Source organism: Podarcis liolepis (genome assembly GCF_965112155.1).
Source record: "Podarcis liolepis genome assembly, chromosome: 11".
NCBI classification, from domain to species: Eukaryota; Metazoa; Chordata; class Lepidosauria; order Squamata; family Lacertidae; genus Podarcis; species Podarcis liolepis.
This window is the reverse complement of record NC_139565.1, coordinates 64,990,198-65,012,088: the sequence shown is the minus strand read 5'-3', so window position 1 is coordinate 65,012,088 and position 21,891 is coordinate 64,990,198. Positions and strand designations below refer to the sequence as shown.

The 21,891-nt window shown below is 51.0% G+C and overlaps 1 protein-coding gene across 1 annotated transcript in view; it reads right to left on the bottom strand.

Annotated features, from left to right (window-relative positions):
* UNC13B (unc-13 homolog B) overlaps window positions 1–21,891 on the bottom strand; it is a 127,967-nt gene that overhangs the window by 39,917 nt on the left and 66,159 nt on the right. The window contains exons 14-21 of the mRNA XM_083464360.1: window positions 20,998–21,184; window positions 18,290–18,364; window positions 17,158–17,377; window positions 13,556–13,783; window positions 13,277–13,418; window positions 4,504–4,673; window positions 2,780–2,895; window positions 588–751 (exon numbers count right to left, since the gene is read on the bottom strand). Coding sequence (XP_083320486.1) covers window positions 588–751; window positions 2,780–2,895; window positions 4,504–4,673; window positions 13,277–13,418; window positions 13,556–13,783; window positions 17,158–17,377; window positions 18,290–18,364; window positions 20,998–21,184 — 1,302 coding nt within the window. The remainder of the gene's footprint in view (window positions 1–587; window positions 752–2,779; window positions 2,896–4,503; window positions 4,674–13,276; window positions 13,419–13,555; window positions 13,784–17,157; window positions 17,378–18,289; window positions 18,365–20,997; window positions 21,185–21,891) is intronic.

Below are 21,891 nucleotides of genomic sequence, written 5' to 3'. Positions count from 1 at the left end.
ATCCCACAAGCTCTAGTGCTGGGGGAATGAGTTTTAAGTTTTCCTGCGGGAGGGCTTCTTTTCTGCACTTTAATGAGAGCAATTAAATGAGAAAATGCAAATGAGGCCACTTCCTTCCTGAGGATGGCAGGATGAGCCCAGAGGAACCTACAAGCTCCCTGAGCCTCCCTGGGGGACCTGGATCCAGTTTTCCCAAGGGGAGCCCCAGCCCCCTCCAGCCCCCTCCAGCCCCACCCGGCCCTGTCTCTGGCATCCCAGAATAAGGGAACAGCATTAAGATACAAGGCAGCAGAAGCAGAGATCCTGCAGTTGGCAAAACTGGCAATTTAAATGGAAGTATGCAAGGAGGACTCTGATGGCCGACAAAGGCCAGGATCATATTCTGCAGAAGAGTTTGCAGAAGGCAGGTTTTAAAAGGACAGTGGTTCTCAAAAGTCCCGCCATCACAACTTCCTGAGCTGCTCTCAGACTCGACTTTCTCGCATCAAAGACAAGCCCGCCCCTTCCTAACCAGGAAACCTTTCCACAATGGACCTTTCAGTGGCACCCAGAATGAAAGGGATGCTCAGCATCGGGCAGGAACTCACGTCATGGCCTGGTAGATGGACTCGATCCCGTAGCGCATGGCAAACTCGTCCACAATCTCCTGGCCTGTCTCATCAAAGTAAACCTTCCAGGCGTCATCCCCTTTGGCATCAGGAACCTTCACCACCCCGTTTCCTTGCACATCGGTCAGGTGGTGGAAGAGGTTCTGGAACAGAAAAGGAGCAGACCAGCACATCAACGCAGGGGCTGCTGCTGCCACAGACACGGACACAGCACTGCTTCGGGTGTGGACCCAACAGAAGGTCGGAGTGGTACAGAGCACCCTCATAGTTAGGTTCCCTTTATCGTTGACATACATGGGGTACTCTTAAAGAACTCAGAAAGGGAAGAGCAGATGCCCAGTGGCCAGAGTCCACCTGCCTTTGTAGCTTGGGGAAACTTGTGGGGTTTCGTCCCCCACCCTCGCCTTCCCCCTGGCCTGAAGGCTGCTCTCCCCCCCTGCACTGCATCCTGACAACCTCTGCTGTCCCACCCAAATCTTTTCTGGTTAATCAACCCCTTCTGCAGAAAGCTCAAGCTCAAGGTGAGGGCTATTGCCAAGAACTTGTGTGAAGCGTTCAAATCCTCTCTGGGTGACCTTGACACCTTTTCTACTTCACAGGGGTGTTGTGAAGATACAATGGGCAGGGGATCGAATCAGGGCAGGTCACCCATGAGCTCTCTATGCAAAGGGGGGATAGAAGTGACCACAGAGATGCTGCCCTCGATGCCTGAGGGGTGGCATGCAGGGTCCAAAAGGCTCCTCTTCTGTGCCTGAGCTACCAAGATCAGTGTGCTGCTTCTCTCCAACTATCCCTCTGTGTGGAGTTCCCATTTCCCACTCGCAGCTCCCCTGGCCTGATCCAGCAGGCTCTTCTTCTGTTCTCCACAAGTGAACCAGGTCGCAGACTGGGCAGCTCTGCTGGGCAGGCAAAACCAGAGAAGGTTGTGAGGCCGGCCTGGAGCAAAGCGCTTCCTTAAACAGGCCAGGCAGCCCCAGAGGATGAGCCCGTTGGCGGCAAGGGGCCTGGTCCTGAGCCAGCTTGCCTGCTTCAACTCAGGTGGAGTTTGAACCACACTTCCCAGAGCAAAATGGGACTCCCTAAAGCGACCCCAATTAACCCCCCTTTTGGAGGGGCTATGAAACCATCAGGTGGCCGGGCAGAGAAAGAAGGTGAGGAAATGGCTTAAGCAGATCACATACTGGTGTCCTGCTAGACATTCATTACTGGCCAGCTTTCTGTTCTTTGCTGCTGTCATGCAAATGAATTTCCTAATGACATCCCCGCTGGCTCAATTTCGGGCCCAAATCATCTTTGAGCTTTCCGTCTTGTCAGCCTGCTCAGGGACAGCTCTTCTCCGCTCTGGGGCTCAGGAATGAACAGTCACACCACTGCAAAAGGCCCGTCAGCCAACGCAGCCGGAAAAGGACAATGTTGGGAAGATGGAGTCCTTTCCATTTGGTCCTTGTTGAAACTTTGAGGACATGACTGCCTAATCATCCCAGAACCAGGATTCTTCCAGGACTTTAATTGGAGCCCAGAGGCTGCAGTGCAGGAGATGCCAGCAGGCCATGAACTTGCTCATTCCTGAGCAGCGACCAAAAGTCAGCACAACGTCCTTGGAGCTAATAAATAAGCAAAGGAAACGGACGTGCCTCTCTTTCCCTAGGCAGGGGGCCACCCTGCACAAATCGAAGCAGGCTGTGCCCACAAGAGCAGGAGACTGTTTTGGGCAGCAGCCTGCAAATCTTTTCTGGAGAAGCTAACAAGGCACCCAAAGCCAAATCGGGACCTGGCATTCAGAGGCATCCCTGCCACCAACAGGGAGGCAGAGCAAAGCCAAGGAGTCTCGTAGCCATCAATAGCCCTCTCCTCCTCCTCCACGAATCTGCTTCATCCTTCTTTAAAGCAGTCCAAGCTGGTGGCCGTCATGGCGTCTTGCAGGAGCGCAATCCATAGCTTAAGCATGTGTGAAGAAGGACATGCTTCTGTCTGTCCAGAATCTCCCCCCATTCTGCCCCACTAGCCTGCCAGTTTCCCCAGGAATCCAAGAGACGCAGGCAAGAGAGAGGGGTTTCCAGAGTCAGAGGAACCGCCCTTGGGGATGCTGAATTCGCTGTGCCACAACATTCTTTTTGTAAGACGAGAAACGACGCTGCCGCCTTGGGCCTCCACCATGCTGCGGAGCTTACCTCATGAAGGCAGGTGTACTGGACATGGTAAGGGGCCACCTTCTCTTCACCTTTAATCTCCACGTTGATCTGCAGGCGGATGGCACCGGACACGGCAGACTTGTCTGTTCTTTTTTCTAAAAGGAAAAACGAGCCCATTTTCAAGAGGGAAACCCTGAGCCTCACCTAACACGGTTTGGGTGTCCACAAAAGCACAGCAAGGTTGGCTGGAGGAAGAAAGGGGAGCGGCAGCCGGAGCTAACCCTGCGAGGGTTAACGTAAAACAAACAGCTAAAAGTATTATTAAGAGAAACTAGATAATAACTTAAAGATGGAGCAATGTGGAAAATTCAGGGTGGAAATTTTAAACAAAAAGAAACCACAAAACGAGGGAAGGAAGTCAAATATATGTGTATCAGAAATGTATGTGATTTGTGTCTTTGTAATTTGTATGTTTGTAAGTCTTTGAAAAACCCAAAAAGAAGAAGAAACCTTTTCTTTTAAAAAGCAGAGTTAACCCTGCGCTCTGTACCCCAAGGCTAGGACTGCACCCCTTCCCCCATTTGGGGGCCTCTCAAAAGACCAGCGTTGGGGCTCTGCAGACAGAGAGCTGTGCCAGCAAGACAGCCCTGCTCCTGCCTACCTGGCTCACAAGCAAACTTTGCAGCCCATTCTCCATTCTCTGCAGCCCGGTGTCCCCTCAGCCACTGCAGTGTCAGTGGCAGGATCCTGCCCTTGGCTACAAAAGCCTGGAGTTGGAGGCCTTGGGCTTCAAGAAACTGAAACAGCCCTTTGCTCCCAGGGGATCCAATTCCAGAGGAAGGAGACAAGGGAAGAGGCGGAAGGTGGCTTCCATGTCTTCAGAGCCCTGGGATGGCTCAGCCAAGAGTCAAGTCAAGGCTGCCCTGGGAGCACCTGCCTTGGAGCTGCCCATCAGGAAGATGGAGAAGAAGACAACTTCACAGGCTGCGAGAGGAGTAGCGTTCCCTCTGTGACACAGCCAAGTGCCCCTCTCTGAAATGTGCCCCCCCCCCCAAACCTTCCCTTCCCATGAGAGCCCAGGCAAGAAAGCAGGAGAGGGCTCAGCAGAGCAGGGGGGCAGCGGAGGACTCTTGCAGGCAAGCAAGCCCTCCCCCCAAACTCAGGCACCATCTGCCTCGAGCTCTCACCAAGCCAGACTCTTCCCCAAATATTGCTGCCTCGTGGGGGGTGTGAAAGAGAGGTGTCTGCGGACGGCTTTGCTTCTGCCCACAACACTCTTCTGGGGGAGGGGTCTTCACGGCAGCTGTTCTCTTGCTTGTGTGCGCAGCGAGAGGCAGCGGATCTGGGTTCTGAGCCCAGTCAGAGGTTGCAGACACTCCTGGCAGGGCAGCCGAGTCAGAGCTCAGAAGGCAGCCCTGCAGGGAAAGGCTCAGGGAAGCCACTTCTGTGGCCTCTCTGCCAGACTCTGAGAGGGCTTCCAGGTGGGAAGATTTTGCAGCTTGTATTTTTGAGGCCCAGCAACTAAATTATTGGCTGAGCACAGACTGAAGTGGGTCTCTCTCTGTGTCTCGCTCACACAATGTCCCTTTATTTTTGAAGGTAGTCTGTCCACATGTCTACAAAGCTATATTTCCAACTGAAGCGAAGCAGCGTAGGCCCAAGAACGTTGAACCTACCTACAAAGCAGACCTTGTACCCCTGAGCTAAGCTCTGTTTCCCATTCAGCATCTGCCTAAATGCCAGCAAGCAAAGAGGTTTCTTACCCAGGTTGTACCAGACGTCCATCTCCCCACTGAGGGTTCGCACCTCAATAATGGTCTGCCCCAGAAAGTCATCAGACTCCCGTTTCAGCCTCTGTTTGACCCGGGACTTGATGTCGTCGTCTTCGTCCCAGACCCGCACTTTGATCCGATCGGAGGAATTATGGCACTCACTGAAAGCAAGCCAGGAAGAGGAGATCATGAGCGTGAGGAGGCTCCACAAGGCTGCCTGGGAGGGCAGGGAGAACGGCCCCCTTCCTCCCTGTGCAGTGCGGGACAGCAGGGGACGGAGTCAAGATAACAACAACAACAACAATTTATTATGTATACCCCGCCCATCTGACTGGGTTTCCCCAGCCACTCTGGGCGGCTTCCAACAGAATATTAAAATACAATAACCCTATTAAACATTAAAAGCTTCCCTAAACAGGGCTGCCTCCAGATGTCTTCTAAAAGTCTGATAGCTGTTTTTCTCTTTGGCATCAGGTGGGAGGGCGTTCCACTGGGAGGGCACCACCATCGAGAAGGCCCTCTGCCTGGTTCCCCGTAACATCACTTCTCGCAATGAGGGAACCGCCAGAAGGCCCTCGGAGCTGGACCTCAGTGTCCGGGTAGAACGATGGGGGTGGAGATGCTCCTTCAGGTCTACTGGACCGAGGCTCCAAGAGCTCCAAACGAGCAGCGCACCAGCCTAAGTCTCAAGATGTTCAAGGAGGGAGCGCACTGTCGTGTAGCTCAGTCTCCTGCCTTTAAAAAGTATCTCCCTCACTCCTCCACTGCCCCAAATGCCCTCTGCTGTATAAGGCTCGGCTTTCCTAAAGAAAGGCACCATTTGCTGAGGAAAGGAGGAAGGATTGAGGGATTCCAGGCCAAAGGAAAAGATGCAAAGCCACCACTTTGCATCCTTCCTCACATCCAGCTGAAATCTTGTACATATAAGCTGAGCCCGCCAGATGATGCTTCCCCCACCCAGAAGGGCCTGGAGATCTCTGCCAGCTGTGAGGTTGGGAGACCTGAGACAACTGGCAGAGGGAGCTGGGCTCTGCCCGGCAACCATCTCTTTCCCAGGCAGCCCAATATGATGTTTCCTCAAGATGTGAAGACAGGCTGCTGTTTGCTTTTCACATCAGTTTAAAGCCATTGAGTCTCCAGTCGATACAAAAACAACCCTGCGTGTGATCTTGGCACGGAGCTTGGACAATCCCCAGCAGAAGCTGAGCTCGTTCCCAGGAGGAAAAGCTGTAACCCTCGTCCTTGGTCCTGGATCCCCACAGGAAGGCACTTTTGGAACCTGTCCGCACGGCTGCTTATTGCGACACAGGTAAAAATCACTTGACATGAACATTTGCCACTCCTGCGGCTGTTTCCTGGGGTGCTACACTGAGCAGGAAGGAACCAAGCCAGCATCTCACAGCTTGCTCTTGAATCCTTACGGAAAACCTCCTTTCCAGAGGCACGCAGCCTTTTCAGAAGTCATTTTGGAAGCAATCTCTGGTGTGCAAATGCGATATTGAAGCCAACCTAAAGGTACAAGGGACAGAGGATGCATGTGTCTGGACTAAAGTCATTTTTGGGTCCACCTCTCTCCCCGCAGCCCCAGAACAGGTTTGTGTGTGTGTGTCTAGCAAGACGGGCTGGCTCCTGTGGCCAATGTCTCAGCTCACAAAGGGCAAGCGACAGAAAGGACGGAATGAAAGGCAGAGGCCCAGGTGGACCCATGATGGGAACAATTACTCATCCTAACCAGCCCTGGCAACCACCCGGCCTGGGGAGGAAAACGCACGACCTGCCTCATCGCAGAGCCTGTGCTCACGGCTTGGGATTTAGCCTTTTTAAGAATGCACCATCTGTTGCCAAGCAACCCGAAGAAAATGAAGAAGAAAGTGAAAAAATGGGTCATGGGCGAACGGCGAAGCTTCTGTCAATCAGGGCAGTGGCATTTCCCTCGCTCTCCCCCAAGCCTTTGCGGCGCTTCCAGTTGCCTCTGACCTGTAACTCGGGATCCATTAATTGACACCTTTTAAACGCCTGGCAATTTGTACGGCTGAGAGTGAATTAAACGGGAGATGTTCCCAGGGAGGCTGCCGTCCATCCGAAACCTTCCTGCCTTCGGCTTCCACTGGGAAGCAGAGCTCCATTCGGACTCACGGAAGGCCTCTCTCTGACTGTGCTCCTCTCGCTCCCCGGGGGTGGCGCTGCTCTGCCCTCTCTGGATGGGCCAGGGGGTGCCACCTCTCTTTTCGGGCTTAGAATCATAGAATTGCAGAGTCGGGAGGGACCCCAAGAGTCATCTAGCCCAACCCCTGCAGTGCAGGAATCTCAACTGCTCTGGAAATGCTGCATCAAGCAGGCTTCTCGAGAGTCAAGTGCACCAGTAGTTGGGGTGTGTGTGGGTGTGGGTGTGTGTGGAGAGAGAGCCTGAGACGCATATAATAAGCCCAAACACTGTGTTTCACAGAAACTCCAGTTTCTCCTTTTAGAAACCCCCACCCAACTTGGACTCCCTTCTCTTTGAGTATTTCTGACCTTGGGAATCTCACCCAGCAGCTCCTTTCCTTAAGCTTTTTGAAATTGGCCTTCTCAGAGCCAGAGTGCAGGCTGGACCTCACCTTCTTGGCAGAGTTTGCATTCCAACAGATATCAGGGAAGTTGAAGTCTCCCACGACTTCTATAGCTCTCTTTTCTGAATGGCTGGTAATCTGCACCACCCAAGTCTTCAGTCTGGCTTGGAGGTCTATAGCAGACACCCCCCCCCCCCAGTAAGGTGCTTCTGTCTCCTACAGCTTTTACCCCTATACTCTCAATTTGTTTTCTATGCTCCAGTCATATATTTATTCACAAGTCTACACATCCTTCACATAAAACACAACTCCTCCTCTCTCAGAACCACACTCTGTGCATTTTTAACAGGATGACACTGCAAGTGGTCAAATGTGGGCGGTCTCTCTCTGCCCAAGTCATGCCAATGTTTCAGAAGCTGCCAGGCATGGTATTCTTCCAGCCACGTGGCAGTGTAGCCGGGTGCTTTGTGGGGAGGGGGAGGGGAGTTAGCGGGGTACTTTGTGATATATTTATTCCTTCGCTACCAGAGCCAGTCCAGCTGCTACAAGAGATGAGAGCCTCCCTGCAGCTGATGATCAATATCAGGTGTAGATGAGGCAGCCGCATGTAACAGTTTTGATTACCATTAAATCCTCTCGAACTAGCCAGCTGGGTGGTTAACTACAGTGTCGCTGCTTAAAAGCTTCCGCCTGGCTCTGTAATCATTCTTGCAGGGGCCCAGCCTATTATCACGCTCAGCATCTCACCGAAATCCTGTGTTTATGCGTGATTATTCCCCTGATGAGCTGTGCTTTCTGATTCCCCCTTTGAGACAATTACATCTGGAGACGTCAGCAGAGGTTCGACGCGCCCATGTCTCAGCTTTCCAGCTCCAGCCTTGTGAGCAGGCAGCTCTTCTGCTTTCCAAGGGGCAGCGAACGTCCGGAGGAAACTGGCTTCCCAGCCCAGGGGGAAGAGAAACTCCACTCCCGGTGCTGAACCCGCCCTGGGGCAATGGGAAGGGTCACTGGGTGGCAGCTGATCCCGGGATGTTCACGCACCCCTTTCAGCCCAACGCAAACATCAGCACAGTTGCAGAGGATTCCATCTCTCCTCCATTCATGCTCTTAAACCTGGAGGTGTCTCCGCAAACTATCGATGGGTTGCAGAATACTGTGTAAGGAACCTGCCAGGCCTCCTGCGGACAATGATTCTCCAGAGAACGACCAGGAAGCTTAATCTTTGTAACATGCGCAATTTTCTTGAAAACACAAACTGCATCTTACACTCAGAATGGAGTGGGATCCTGCTGAGCTGCTCTAGCTCACAGAAGACCCACTTCATCCATTTTCATTCAAAATCTGCTCTCAAGGAAGAAGAGCCTTGGCAGCTCAGATAGCCGACAAAAGTACCAAACGAAAAGGTCCCTTGGCTGACACTTAGGGGGTCTTCTGGGGGTTATGGGGCTCCTTTGCCCAGGGAGGGAGGAGGCCGAGAGGAGGAAGGGAAAAGCTGGCCAACTGCTGTCGAGGAGGAGACCCTTTTAAAGAAGCTGAGTGCCCATCAAACAAAGCTGTTCTGCAGCAGCCGTCTCCGCTTTAGGTTTAGCGTTAATTAAATGTGAAACGACAGCAGCAGCAGCAACTTGAGGGCATCTCTTGTTAACTTGGCAACCACTTTGCAGACTAACAAAGTCCTTAGCTGCAGCTTTCCGCGCTCTCTAAGTCACTGTGCTGCCCGCCAGGTTTCATGCCACTTGGGCACAGATACAGGGGTTGCACTGTTAACCGAGAAGCACCCTGCAGGCACCGTGACGCCCTTCCTGAAGCAAGATGAAGGGAGCATAATCCCTCTAACCAGGGCTGGCCCAAGACATTTGGGCACCTGAGGCGAACCACAAAATGGTCTCTCCTTCCCTGCTTGGGAATAAGGGCTGAATGAAAATCTACATCCATAACGGGGCGGGGATAAAGATCTACATTGGGATCTGCTGCACCTGTGAAGCTTGCCGCCCGAGGCGGTTGCCTCACCTTGCCTCATGGGTGGGCCGGCCCTGCCTCTGACGATTAGAAAACCAGAGGCCCATGTAAGTTTACTTTTTCCTTTTGCCTTGTCCTGAAAGCAGCTTACAAATGACCACTTAAATATCACTGATTTCAATAAAAGGAGCAAAAGTAGAAACAATACTCAAAGGTACTCAAAAATACAGTACAAATAAATAAAAAACCTGGTAATGATGACAGATCCCGGGCTTCCGGGTTGGTGCCTCCGGCAATGGCGGAATTCCTCTGATCGGGAGGAATTTGCCCCGTGGGAATTTGGGTCTGTACCGCCACGGCGAAGGCGGAGACCCATAAAAATCACAGGCAGGAGAAGCCTGTGAACGTGGGATTCGGCGGGCACCTTTTGCGCCTCCCCTACTTGCGGGGAAACCCGGTTTCGGGGATCCGGAGCGATGTGGGGTGAGTGGCGCGGTGCTTCGAATCGTCTGCTTCTTCCACGGAGCAAAGCCGCATAGCTGTTGCCGGAGAGCACTGACTTTTTCCTGTGGACAATTTGACTCTAAAGTAATTACCCGTGAGTAGAGCTGAATTGGGAAGAATTGGATTTTTAAACGTTTAATCTGGCATCGAAACAGGGAGGTTCAATACAGGAAGTCCGCTCCCCCTTTTTTAGATAAACTGAAGCAAGGAGGCCTCAAGCTAAAGTCTTGGAAAGCCTTCTGTAAAAGACTAAATTTCCATCGGTAAAGAACTAACCCCCCCCCCTTTGGAGACAGAAGAAGGGGGGGGGAGTGGTGGACTGAATATGCCTGTAGGAGAGAGTTAAGAGAGTTAAAATACCGCCGCTCTGACCCTGGAAACGGGCTGCTAGCAGGATTGATGTTTTTTGGAACATCCATTGACAGCGTTTAGAACGTTCATTGACAGGTAGCTAAACAAGAGAATACATTGTTTCTACTGTCTCCGGTTGTTTTCAAAAAAAAGGAGGAAAGTAACTGAAAATTGAAACTAACTTTGGATTATTGAAACTGTGTTTAAAAGAGGACATACTGACCGATACAAATAGAAACTGTTTTCCCCTAGTGGAAGCTTTTGAAATTGATTACTTTACAGAAGCTGGGCTAGGGGAATTTCCAGCTGCAAGATAAAAAAGTGTGAGACTTTGGAATTGACCTTGAATCTCTTAAGTGTTATGGCAAATGGAAAGGAAAAAACAGACGGGATGTCGACAGACGAGGCCTTAGTGGCTGCATTATTGAAAATAAACGATTCGCTGGAACAACTTCACAAGAAAACAGACGTGATAATGTGAAAATGGATGCTGCAAATATTGAAATTGACTTAATCGTAGAAAGTTTAAATAACTTGGGACAAAAGGTGAATACCAATTCAGAAACCACCCAGAAACTGACACAGGAATCTACTCTGATACGGCAAACTGCAGATGAAGTCAGGGGAAAAACCCTTGCTGCTGAATCTAAAGCAATACAACTGGAGAGGAGAGTCCCATCCATACAACCTGATGAACATAAGCTGACATTCGTTATGATTGAACTTAAAGAACAGATGAATTTGAGGACCAGAGCCCTATCTGAACTGGAAAAGGAAAGCTTGACAGAGTTTCAGGAGGCGACAGGACTACCATTGGTTGAGAAAGAGAGGTATTTGGGGGTTAGTATGACTGCCAAAAATGTGAATCTGTTTAAGGATAACTGTGAAGGATGTTGGATTGAAGAGAAGGGGGATTTGGAAATATGGACAAATCAGAAGTTGTTACTGTTGGGCCGGGTTACAGTGGTGCCTCGCAAGACGAAAAGAATCCGCTCTGTGATTCTCTTCGTCTAGCAGTTTTTTCGTCTTGCGAAGCAAGCCCATTGAAGGATTAGCAGATTAGCGCTATTAGCGGCTTTTAGAGGCTTATCTGCTGATCGGATCAGCGGATAAGCGGCTTAGCGCTATTAGCGGCTTTTAGCGGCTTATCTGCTGATCGGATCAGCTGATAAGCGGCTTAGCGGCTTAGAAAAAGGGGGGGAGGGGAAAAAACCAGCAGGAACTCGCAAGACATTGTCGTCTTGCGAAGCAAGCCCATAGGAGATTCGTTTTGCAAAGCACCTCCAAAACGGAAAACTCTTTCGTCTAGCGAGTTTTCCGTCTTGCGAGGCATTCGTCTTGCGGGGCACCACTGTACTGTGGTGGGGATGAGGGCTGCTGTATTGCTGGGGGTGTTGATTTTGTTTCAAACATTGCAAGCTTTGGATGGGATGGAGTGTTTCAGGAGGTGGCAGAGGGATGTTTCTAGAGTTGTTTGGCAGGGCAGGAAGCCTTGAGTAAAACTTAAGATACTGATGGATGCCAAAGAAGGAGGTGGACCTGCCCTACCAGACCTTTAAATTTCGTTGTGAACCATCTGCTTTTTGCTGGTTGAGAGAATGGTTGCTTCTTGAAAGCACTGAAGTGTTGGACAATGGTAGACGAAGTTGATGGACTATATGGAATTGGCGAAAATGACTGGCAAAATCCGAGACCAGGGAGAAGAATCGGTGGAAGAAGATTGGAAAAAGTTTAAAGACTATTTATAGAAATATTGTAAAATTAAGGAATGTTAGAAAAATGTTGGAATGAAGTTATATGGCTTTAGTAGAAATGTCATAAGGAATTAAGTATAAATAGATTAATAGAAAATTAAAGGAAAAATAAGGCAAGAATGTGTTAAGATAATTATAGGATAGAAAACAGAGTAAGATGGAAAGGAATTGCTGAAACAATTAATAGAAGTGGAAAAAGGGAGGTGTGAGGAGGTCGCTGGAAATAAGTGAATGAAATATAAGATATTGAAAATGTTTGAGGTGTTTTTAAATTGTTTTTGTTTGTTTTTGCTTTGTTTTGTTAGTCCATGTAGCGTTTTTGTATTGTATTTGTATTGTTTTTTCTCTTTTCTTTTTTGTTTGTAGTGTTGTGTTGGAAATGTTGAAAAAGTAATAAATATCATTTTTTTAAAAAAAAGATGACGGATCCCAAGTTCTGTTAAAAGGTCAGGAAAGCAGGAGGCTTAGCGGAGAGTAATGAGGAGGCCGGGTCAATGTGTCTGGAGCAGGCAAAGAAAGTGGGGCAGCCCCACGGAAAAGGCCCTCTCTGCAGTGGCAGCCCCCTCTAGCTTCTGGAAGGGCCTGATTAGATCTCCACTGAAAGGGAGGTTCTTACAGGAAAAGAGCCCCCAGGGTATAAATAGCTTTCTTGGTTAGAATCAGCACTTTCCGATGGAAATCAGAAGCCAGTGAAGTTCCCCCAAATGAGTCCCAGCTAATATCTTGGCTGCTGTGCTCTGGAATAACCGATGTTTCCTAATGTTTTGCATAGGCAGCCCCATATATACTGCATAGCAGTCCTCCAACTGGGTGTTACCACAGCATGGATATCCAAGACAAGATCATCCCTTCCCAAAAGGGAAATCAGGAGTCGTTGTAAGGCATCGGTTTCTACTTAGGCATCTCTCAGCACAGCTGGCTCCACATGCAGCCCTGAGCTGGCCACAGGGGAAGTGCAGCCCTGTCGTCTACCTTTCATGGTCCAACACATCACCCAACAGCAGCACCTCCACCTTCCCTGGACTGAGCTCCAGCTCCTCAGCCCACACCCAGCCCATCATGGTGCCCAGACGTCCACAGCCTCTTCTGGATCAGATGAAAAGGCAGATACCCAAATCCCTGGCAAACCTCCCCTGTCAGTTTCAAGAAGACATTGAAGAGCTCGGGGGGCAAGACAGAGCCCTGCAAAGCTATATTGTACAATCGCCACAGACTGAGCAGCTCCGCCATAGCACCCAATCTTGAAAACACAAACTGCATCTCCAGCAGGTGATTCAGATGATCACCACAGTTGTACCTCCTGCCTCTACCAAGCAATCTCACTACACAAACCAGACAAGAAGCCAGACAACTGGGCCCCTTTCAATTGTCTTTCTCCAGAAATGCCTGTGGCTGGCTGGCTGGCTGGCTACCCCTTCTTGTGCCCCTGGATGCTGCTATCTTGAATCAGGGCTAAATAGATTATATTATTATTATTATTTCTATTATTATCACCACCACCACCACCATCATCAACAACTTTTGGCCTTTTTATTATTATTGAGATATTTGGTGGGTATTTGCCCCCCCCCAGGGGTTTTGTAAACAAAAAGGACAACACAGGAATCTATGAAAGAAGAATGGAAAAAACGGCACACAAATACTTACAAGTGGAACTTTTCATCCCAAATGGGATTCAGGTTCCCAAATATGGTTTTTGTTCTCTTCTTTGTCTTGCCGACTTGGACTGTCACGTATGGGTCACTGGAACCCGTTTTGTCCTTGGCTTGCAGGCCTTGCGCACAGACCACTATGGGGGGAAAGGTGAAGGTTCAGAAAAAGACATCATTGTACCAAGACGGCACAGCTAAAGAAACACATGAGGCAGTTCCAGGGGCAGCGAAGGCACCTTCACCCCCCCCCAACGGCTCAGGCCGCCTTGCTGACCTGTGATGGTGATTTTGGCTGACCACTTGGAGGTACCGTCCAGAACGCTCTGCTTGACCGTCTTCATCTGCTGAGAGTGGGTCATTTTGCTCTCACTGAAGACATCTCTGATCAGATCAAAGATCTCTGGTTTGTTCCTCTCTCGGATCTTCATGCGATCCTTCATGGCCATGATGATGTTCTGGGTGCGATCCTCGGCCCCATGCTTCGAGGACTTCTCTGCTGCTCCTGCAAACAAGGCGGAAAGGATTAGCAAGGGAAGGCTGGCAAGGAGCTGACCCCTTCGATCTGGCCGGAAAGAGGGCTGGGGAGCAAAACTGCTCTTGGAATCATGCTAGCTTTCCAGGAAGTAGGACCCAACTCAGTTCCCCTAAGTCAGGGCTGTGTGATATGCAAGACTGAGATTCCCGATGCCACCCAAGGCTCAAATGCGATAGCTATGTAGCAGTCAGAAACAGAGTACTTCTTGCTAATGGGAGAGCTGCAAACATGGAGTGGTGCATGGGCACACACAGACAGGCAGACAGAAACAGCGTTTATAAGTAGAGGCTGAGTAGGGGGAAAGGGGATCCTGCTAGCCTGTAACTTAAAGGTCTTTTCCTGGCCAGATGACAGAACAGGATCCCAGCCTCAGGAGAACACCCCCCCCCCGTGGCTTCTGGCTCCCCCAGCATCTTGCGCAGGGTGGTCACAAGGAGAGGGAAGCCCCCAACAGAACGTGCTTGCTGCACAGGAACTGGGGATCCCCTTAGGAGTTTTCCCCCAAGTGCCATTTGCCTTAGTGGAGAAATGTGCACCTTCCTCCTGCTGATGGTATGGGGGACATCTGTTAGGTAGGAGGGTAATGCCTGAAAATGATTTGTTCTTGGAACCCTAAAATAGGCTTTGTGATTTAAAATAAAAACCAGCGTTCCTTCTGCTGCCCAAACATTTCTTGACAGAGAGCCTGTGACGAAACTGGCGCTCACAAAGGCTGCACTTCAATCACCGCCTGAACACTCCGCACCAAGGTTTGTAAGAGGAAGAGAACGAGAATTCCCAGCTGCATCAAGCTGCCCCTTTTGCTCAAACAACCAGAGCGGAGTCGGAAGTGAGCCAGCTCCCAAAGCGGCTGGTTGGCTTCCAGGGTTTGAGTCAAGGATGCTGCAAGCCCTGCCAGATGCGCCAGGGAGGGGGGCACCCTCCTCTCCCCCCTTATCTTCATTGGGGAAAATAGTCTCTCCCCTCTGCTCTGCCGGGGGGGGGGGTTGAGGATGCTTTGTGATGGGGCTCCAGACCTTAACTGAACGTAGGCAAGCTACATGCTACTATCAAACTCAATTCAAAATGGCGCAGAACCAGACCAAGATAAAGTGTGCTCAAACCACGACTTAAGAAATAAGGATATGAAACCCAAGAAAAGGGGGCATCCAAATGGCAGAGTCTGTTTTCAATCCTTGGTTCTCCTGCAAGAGGATCCCGAAGTGTACAGATTTTTATGTATGTCCAAATCATGATCCCAGGTCATGGCATTCATGGCATACAAGCAACTGTTCTGAGCCCCTGTGAACCGTTGCTCCTGCCCTGAGAGGAGGCCGCAGTGTCAGCAGCTGAGGCTGGACCAGGTATCTGGCTCCCAGCTGGATGCCCAAGCACCTACAGAACCAGAGTCTGGACCATCCTGGGCGCCTTCTCCCGGGGCTCAAGGAACCCAGTGCCTCCCCTGCTGCCTAGACAGTCTGACAGCACCAGCCATGGAGTGCAGGAGAAGCGCTTGTGTTCAGACCACAGAAGGTCTACTACTCCAAAAGGGGTCAGAACCTCGGAGGGGCAGATTTGTGGGCTTGAAAGGGCCACAGTTCCACCTCCAACCCTCTTTGGAGCAAGTTGCTCACTGGGAGCTCTCCTTGGTGCTGCGGAAGCCCACCTGCCTGGCTCCACCGGCTCCTCCTTGGTTGGGACCACAACAATGCTCACTCACAGCCACTTCAAGTCACAGATAGAAAAGGGAACAACCTGCAGAGGAACAGACTTGACTTCTGGTGGGAGTGAACTTGCTCCCTTCTCTAAATGTTGACATTTGCAGCTGCAGACTCTTGCCATCTAAATTACTGCACAAACTTTGCTGCTTCTCCGGGCGCAAGAGTTCTCATGCAGCAGAGAGGAAGACACAGCAACAGACATGGCAAGGATTCAGCCTAATTTGTCCACTGCAGGACACTCCCTCTAAGTGCTTTGCCAAGGTCCTGGATTATGGTCTCTCATCTCTGCCCTGTTCCACACACCCCACAGATTTCCTTTCTGCATTCAGAAAGCAGGCCTCTTGACAAACCATGGTCGTGATTCAGATGAATAATACCAAGCAGCAATGACCTGTCTAGTTCAACTCTAGGAAAAGACAGGCTGAGCAGGCAGCCTCAGCAAACTGCCAGCAGTGGGTCAACTCTCAGAAAACCAAACCAAAATTAGGCCTCATAGCTTCCCTGCAGGATTTGCCATCTGGGCATCAATGCATCTGCCGCACCTGTTGCATTCAAAATGTGAGATTTCTATTTCTGTGAAGCTGCAAACCAGGTGGACTTCTTTTTCTTTTTTACCTCCCTCACAGAGCCATCTGTCCTTCACAAGACAAAGGAGGCAATTTGCACACACCACACAAAAGCAAGAGGCAACTCCTCCTGGGACTCCATGGCTGAAATTATATTCAAAGTGATCCACCGAGACCAAAATGCTACTTGGCTAAAACATTCAGGTGCCAAGAGCAGAGGCAAGAAGGAAACACAAAGCCAGGCTGAGCATTGATGTCCTTCAAGGAAGAGGGATGGGGCCAGCCCAGAACAAAGCTACTGCCCAAAGTGTCAGCTTTTCTGAGCTTTAACTCTTCCCAAAGACAGGAGGCCAAAGCAGTCAGAAGCTAACAAGGAAACAGCTTGTTTTCCCCATGGAGGGGGAAAGAGACCTCTCCTCCAAGAAGAGAAAGACAAAAACACAGCTTTCTATTTGTGATACAGACAGAAACCCACAAGAGTAAACTTATTTTATTTTGGCTTTTCCTTCAACAAAAAGGAAAAAAAAAAAGGGGGGCCCTCCCAGGACAGATGACATCAGTGAACAACAGTGGACTAGGTCAGATCCAGAGGGGAGGTTACCAAGCAGTCAGATGCTCTCCGTCTAGAGAGGACACAGCTGTTTACAAGGTCCTTCTGGTCACTGAGGTCACTTGGGTCTCCTGTGCCAAGGCTGGGTTGAAGAACATCTCCACCTCCTGCAGGGCAGAGCTGGCTCACCTGATTGCCCCACGGCAGGTGCTGCTGGACTCCAACTCTCCTGCGCCCCCAGGCCCCATGGGACAAGGGGAGCTGTAGCCCAACAACACTTGGGGGGGCACCCATTACCCAGCCCCATCCAGAGCAGACGAAGCACCATCACCAGGGAGACCCACTGTTCAGAATCTCAAGAGCCTTCTCTCCATTTCCTCGCCCCCATTTTTTAAGCCTTTCCATTCATTTGCCTCATTCCTCAAAAACAAGCCACTGAGAAACGCAACAAACGTGGCTGCCCTACAGCCCGCCCCCTCTACCCCTAGCAGTTCTTGCCCCACAGGAAAGGGAGGGGCTACTCACTCTGCAGGCAGTCGGCATTCAGCAGATCTTGGCACTTCTCGTGGCATTTGACCCCACACTCTGTGCAGCGCATCCCTTGCCGTGCGATGCCCCACAGCAGCCCCTCGCACTCGTAGCAGTAGGTGGGGGTGGTGGCTGTCCAGACCTCAAAGTTGTGGGGGGTTGTGCAGGAGATGGGGTAGATTAAGGCTTGCAAGGTCTTCTTATATACATGTGATTTCTGAAAGAGGAAGGCACAGGGAGTCACGGCCTGCGCAGGGGAAAGGCTTCAGCACGAGCGGCTGCAATTGTTTCGTTTAGGGATCAGGCCCCGTTTTCTTGAAGGGACAGAATACGGGACCCGGCCACACCTGCCAGATTTATGGGATGCCTGCTGGGGTCAGCCCTGAAGCAGAGCCGCCCTTCCAGGCAGCGCGCAGAGAGCAGCACTTACAGCGAACAGCTCCTTGCCAAACTCAGCAAGGACGTGTTCAGGGCCAGCATTTCCAAACCAAAAGAGGCCGGGGGGGGGGGGAAATACTTCATTGCAGGAGAAGAGCTCCTCGAGTGTGCTAGCTGCCCCTGGTAACCAAAGCCAGAGTGGTGGGGCCTGATCCACGTAGACTGAGCAAGCAGAGCCCTCCTCTCCTGTGAGCTTCCTTTCAACAAGGCCCGGCAACTGACCAGACCAGCAATGCCTGCATTGTGTTGCGGTGGCAGCGTGTGGGGAGCCCTCCATGGCCCCCGCCCCATCGCCCCTAAGAGCCGGGCCCTGGGCAGCACTTTCAAAGGACAGGCAAGGAGCAGGAGACTTGATGGAAGCAGCAGCGCGAGAGCCGCTCTGTTCCGTCTCCTCAGGTGCTGCTGCTTTTCCTTTCAGCAGTCCCACGTAGGTAATTAACCGCCCCCCCCCGGCACACCCCCCATTGTTCTTGTAATGGCTGTTCTGTGGGAGCAAGTTCAGCTCTCTTGGCTGCCTTTGAAAGTCTCCCCCTTTCATGCTATTTTGATCTCGCCTGTGCCGACGAGGGCGGACTTTCCACGCCAGCTTCGCTCTGAGCCGGCTTTTGTGCTCCACGGAGAGCGCGAGGGGCACTCGGACCACAGGCCGGGGCCTGCCAGAAGGCGGAGGCGAGCTCTCCGGCTCCCTTACCAGCTCCTCGTCCTTGAGAGAAGTTCGGGTGGCCATGGCTGAGGTAATTCCGGCCTTCCGGGACTGGACCAGCGACTGGGAAAGAAAGCAGCCTCAGTTACTCTGCACCCTTGTGCTTCTTTCAAGAGCATCGTTCACAGCTCAGGGTGGTCTCTGCGCATGTTGCTGACCCCCAAGTCAGACACCCTGAGCTCCTTGAAGGGAGGGCAGGAAGCCAAACTAACAGGAGTGCAGCAGGAGAGAAGAGGCTTCCTCGCTCCAGCAGCCTTGCCTGCTCTGCCATTCCCACCACAGCTCCTCTGCCCCTGAGAGGAAGAGTTGCTAGTCGGCCCTTCCTCGTGTCACAGGCAGGGCACAGAAGGAAGGTCCAAGGGGGATCACATAAAGGGATCCAACAGACCTACTGAATCCAGCCTCTTGCTTGGGAAAAAAGGCAAGATGTACCCAAAGGATCCCCAACAGATAGATTTTTGCCCAACGTTTTGAGGGCAGCCTTCAAGGAAGCTGGCCTCTTCCATTGCAGGATACAATTTGGACCATCCCCGCAGGCTGTGAGTGGGGGAAACCAGCAATTCTCCTCCGTGCAAGAGGACCAGAAGGGGCAGGCACCACGCATGGAGGGTTGAGAAAGGGAGAAGTGGGCATGCATGTCTGGATCCGTCCGCATGCCATATTCAGCACTGACTGAAATGAGCTTGCCCACTGGCTGCTCCCACTGCCAAGTGCACAGGGGGGCCAGGAGGCAGATCAGGGCCTCATCCACGGAGCCCCTCAGGCAAGGTGATGATGCTCACTCTGAAGGTGGCCCAAGCCCCCAGAACTAGGGTCATTTCACAGCAGGACTGTGTGGGATCCTGAAGGCACTGATGGGCAAGGAAGGGGATTGTGGCAGGCTATCTCCATTGAGAAAGCTGCAGAAATAAACAAAAGGGGGGGCAGCCACCAGAAAGGGAAATGCAACTAAATAGGTGGTTGTAGGAAGGAGTGTACGGTTGGATCTCCACTTACCATGGCCTGTAGGAAGAGAATGTCAGCATACAAGAGAAGCATAACAGGTTAATTCCATTAGTCCCCCCATCACTGAAGCTACAAACACATTGCCCAGGCTTCCTCTTTGCAAGGTTACAGATGCAATTCTCCAGGTAGCTATTATTCTACGCTGTGTGGATTAAGCAAGACGGATCTTGCTGCCAGTGCAGAAACTAAGTTCACGGCTTTCCTTTCCTTTTGCAGAAATGTTTAGGAAATACTACTCCCATCTCAGCGTCTAGAGGAATTGGTGACATTGGCCTTGGTCAATGCTACTGATAAGGAAGTGGAAGGACTCTTGTGCTCATCTAGTGTGTTCCTGAAATCTGTTGTTAAGTCTCAGTAATGTTAATCGAAACCTTTCTTGCTTTTAATTGTGCAGCTCTGAAAAACTATGGAAGCCTTATAACCAACCAGTGGCCTAGCGTGAGTTGCCAGAACCCAGGGCAAGGCAAGTATCCTTGGCACTGCCCACTGATAGGGTGGAACGAAGGGGCAATAGCTCAGTGACCTACCTGAGCGGCAGCAGCGGTGCCCTGTGAGTATCAAGCATGGCGGAGAACAGGACAGGGGATTGGGATCTTTCTAAAGCCCTTCAGGGGGCACCCTAGCAACCAGCTGTCGCCCAAATCCTCTCCTCAGTCCACCCTGTGAACTTTGGGGAATTTTCTGTGTGAGGGGGAGGGACTACGATTGATTTATTATTGCTACTTTTTCTTTTCTTCCTTTCAAAATTTTGCACCTTAAAGACTTCTGCACCCAGGCCAGCTGCCCCTGTGACCCTGCCCACCACACTATGCCACTGTAGCCAACCAAATGGCACGATTCCTCTATATAAAGAAATCTCCACAACTTGTTTGTCATCCCCTTTTCACCAGTTTCCAATACATGAGTTGTTCAGAACAAGGCTCTTCCTGATGCCTAGTTTTAAACCTGCTGTATGTAGCCAATTCTCTTTCCAAATTTGTACCCCCCTCTTAGAGCACCGCCCCTGCCTTCACCCACTGCCCATGACTCCCGCTTTGATGTTTTCTGGTGTGTTTTGGACAAAGATTTACATCGCCTTGATTTACTGACTCTGATAATCTCTCCACCGCCTTTCTGTGCCAAATGCAAGGCATGAAAGCCAGCCCTTCAGTCACGAGTGAGGCCTTTCTTCAAGAAATCAGTGTCGGATTGGGTGGAAGAGACAGAGCCCTCATCTGGACAAGAGACCAGGTCATTTCCAAGTTGCATGTGGCACACAAGACCCTGGGAGGGCTAAATAAATGCTGAACGGTGGAAGCAGCATATAAAGCGAAACAAGCAAGACTTGAAAAGGGGAGAGTCTGCAAAATACATCCACACAGCAGAGAGAGGCAAACGTGACTAACACATTTGTTTCAGAGTCTACAAAACAGAGGAAATGCTTGGGAAAAGATCTGTCTCTTCCCTGCCTTCCTCGCTTTTAGCTTAGCTGGACTGAGGGCAGGAGACTGCCACGCAGAGGCCTCCAGAGAAAACTTGCTCCATCAAGAAGCTGCAGCTTTTCAAATGAGAGTTTGCCAGGAATCCACATTATCCAGGTCTAACTCATCATAAGAGTCTTGTTCCTATAGCATTTCTGCACGTGAAGGAAAAGCAGTAAATACCACTTCCATTATATTCATGGAGGGGAGATGGGGGGCAGGAAGTCTCACCAGGTCACTGACGAGTGGGGTGGGCTTCTTCTTGCGCAGGTCAGGCATGCTGTCGATGCCATAGAGACCCCCGGCTGGCCTAGAAAGCAAAGGGGGAAATGAATGAGGGCAAGCAGTGATGGCACGCCACATGTTATAATCTGTCAGCCAGATGCTCTTGAGGGACCCGGGTGAGGCCTCCTGCAGACTTAAGAATCACGCGGGCAAAGCAGGATCTTGCCTTGGCCTGGAGAAACCAACACCTAAAAACACATCAGTTCAACAAGGCAAGAAATGCTCCACGCTACAAGGAATAACCTTGACGTGACTGAATGCCGAGCGGCTTTTGTGCGGCTTTAAATCTGTGAATTATTCCCGTCAGTTCAGGTTACACAGCACAGGCGCCCCTGACAGTTCTGAAATCAAGGGCGCCTTGCTCAAATCCATCCCATGTACAAATTAAATCAGGTTTTGTTCTCTTCTTTCCTCCAAAGAGGCATGGCAAGCAGCAATGGGGAAGGTGTCAGAATTCATCAGGCCATCATGGCAGCACACTCTTTGAACTCCAAAGAGCCACAACAGGAAAGCTCTTCAGACTCCTGTAATCTACATTTTAAAAGAGAAAAGCATCTGCTGATCAGGAGAGCCAGCGAGGAGGAGGAGAAAGCCCTTCCCATTCCAGACCCCTCTCTCAGATGGGGGAGAAGATTATCTGTGGATTTGGGATGAGAGCCTTAGACAGGTTTGGGCTTCAAAATGATCTGATTCTGACCTGTGGCCCCCCAACTGCTGTTGGGCTACCATTTCCATCACCTCTGCCCATTGGGGCAGCAGCAGGAGAGCAGAAGAGTCTGCTGCCCTACAGGCCCAATGCCCAATGCCTCCTTTCCCTCGGTGGCAAACTGATTTGGACCT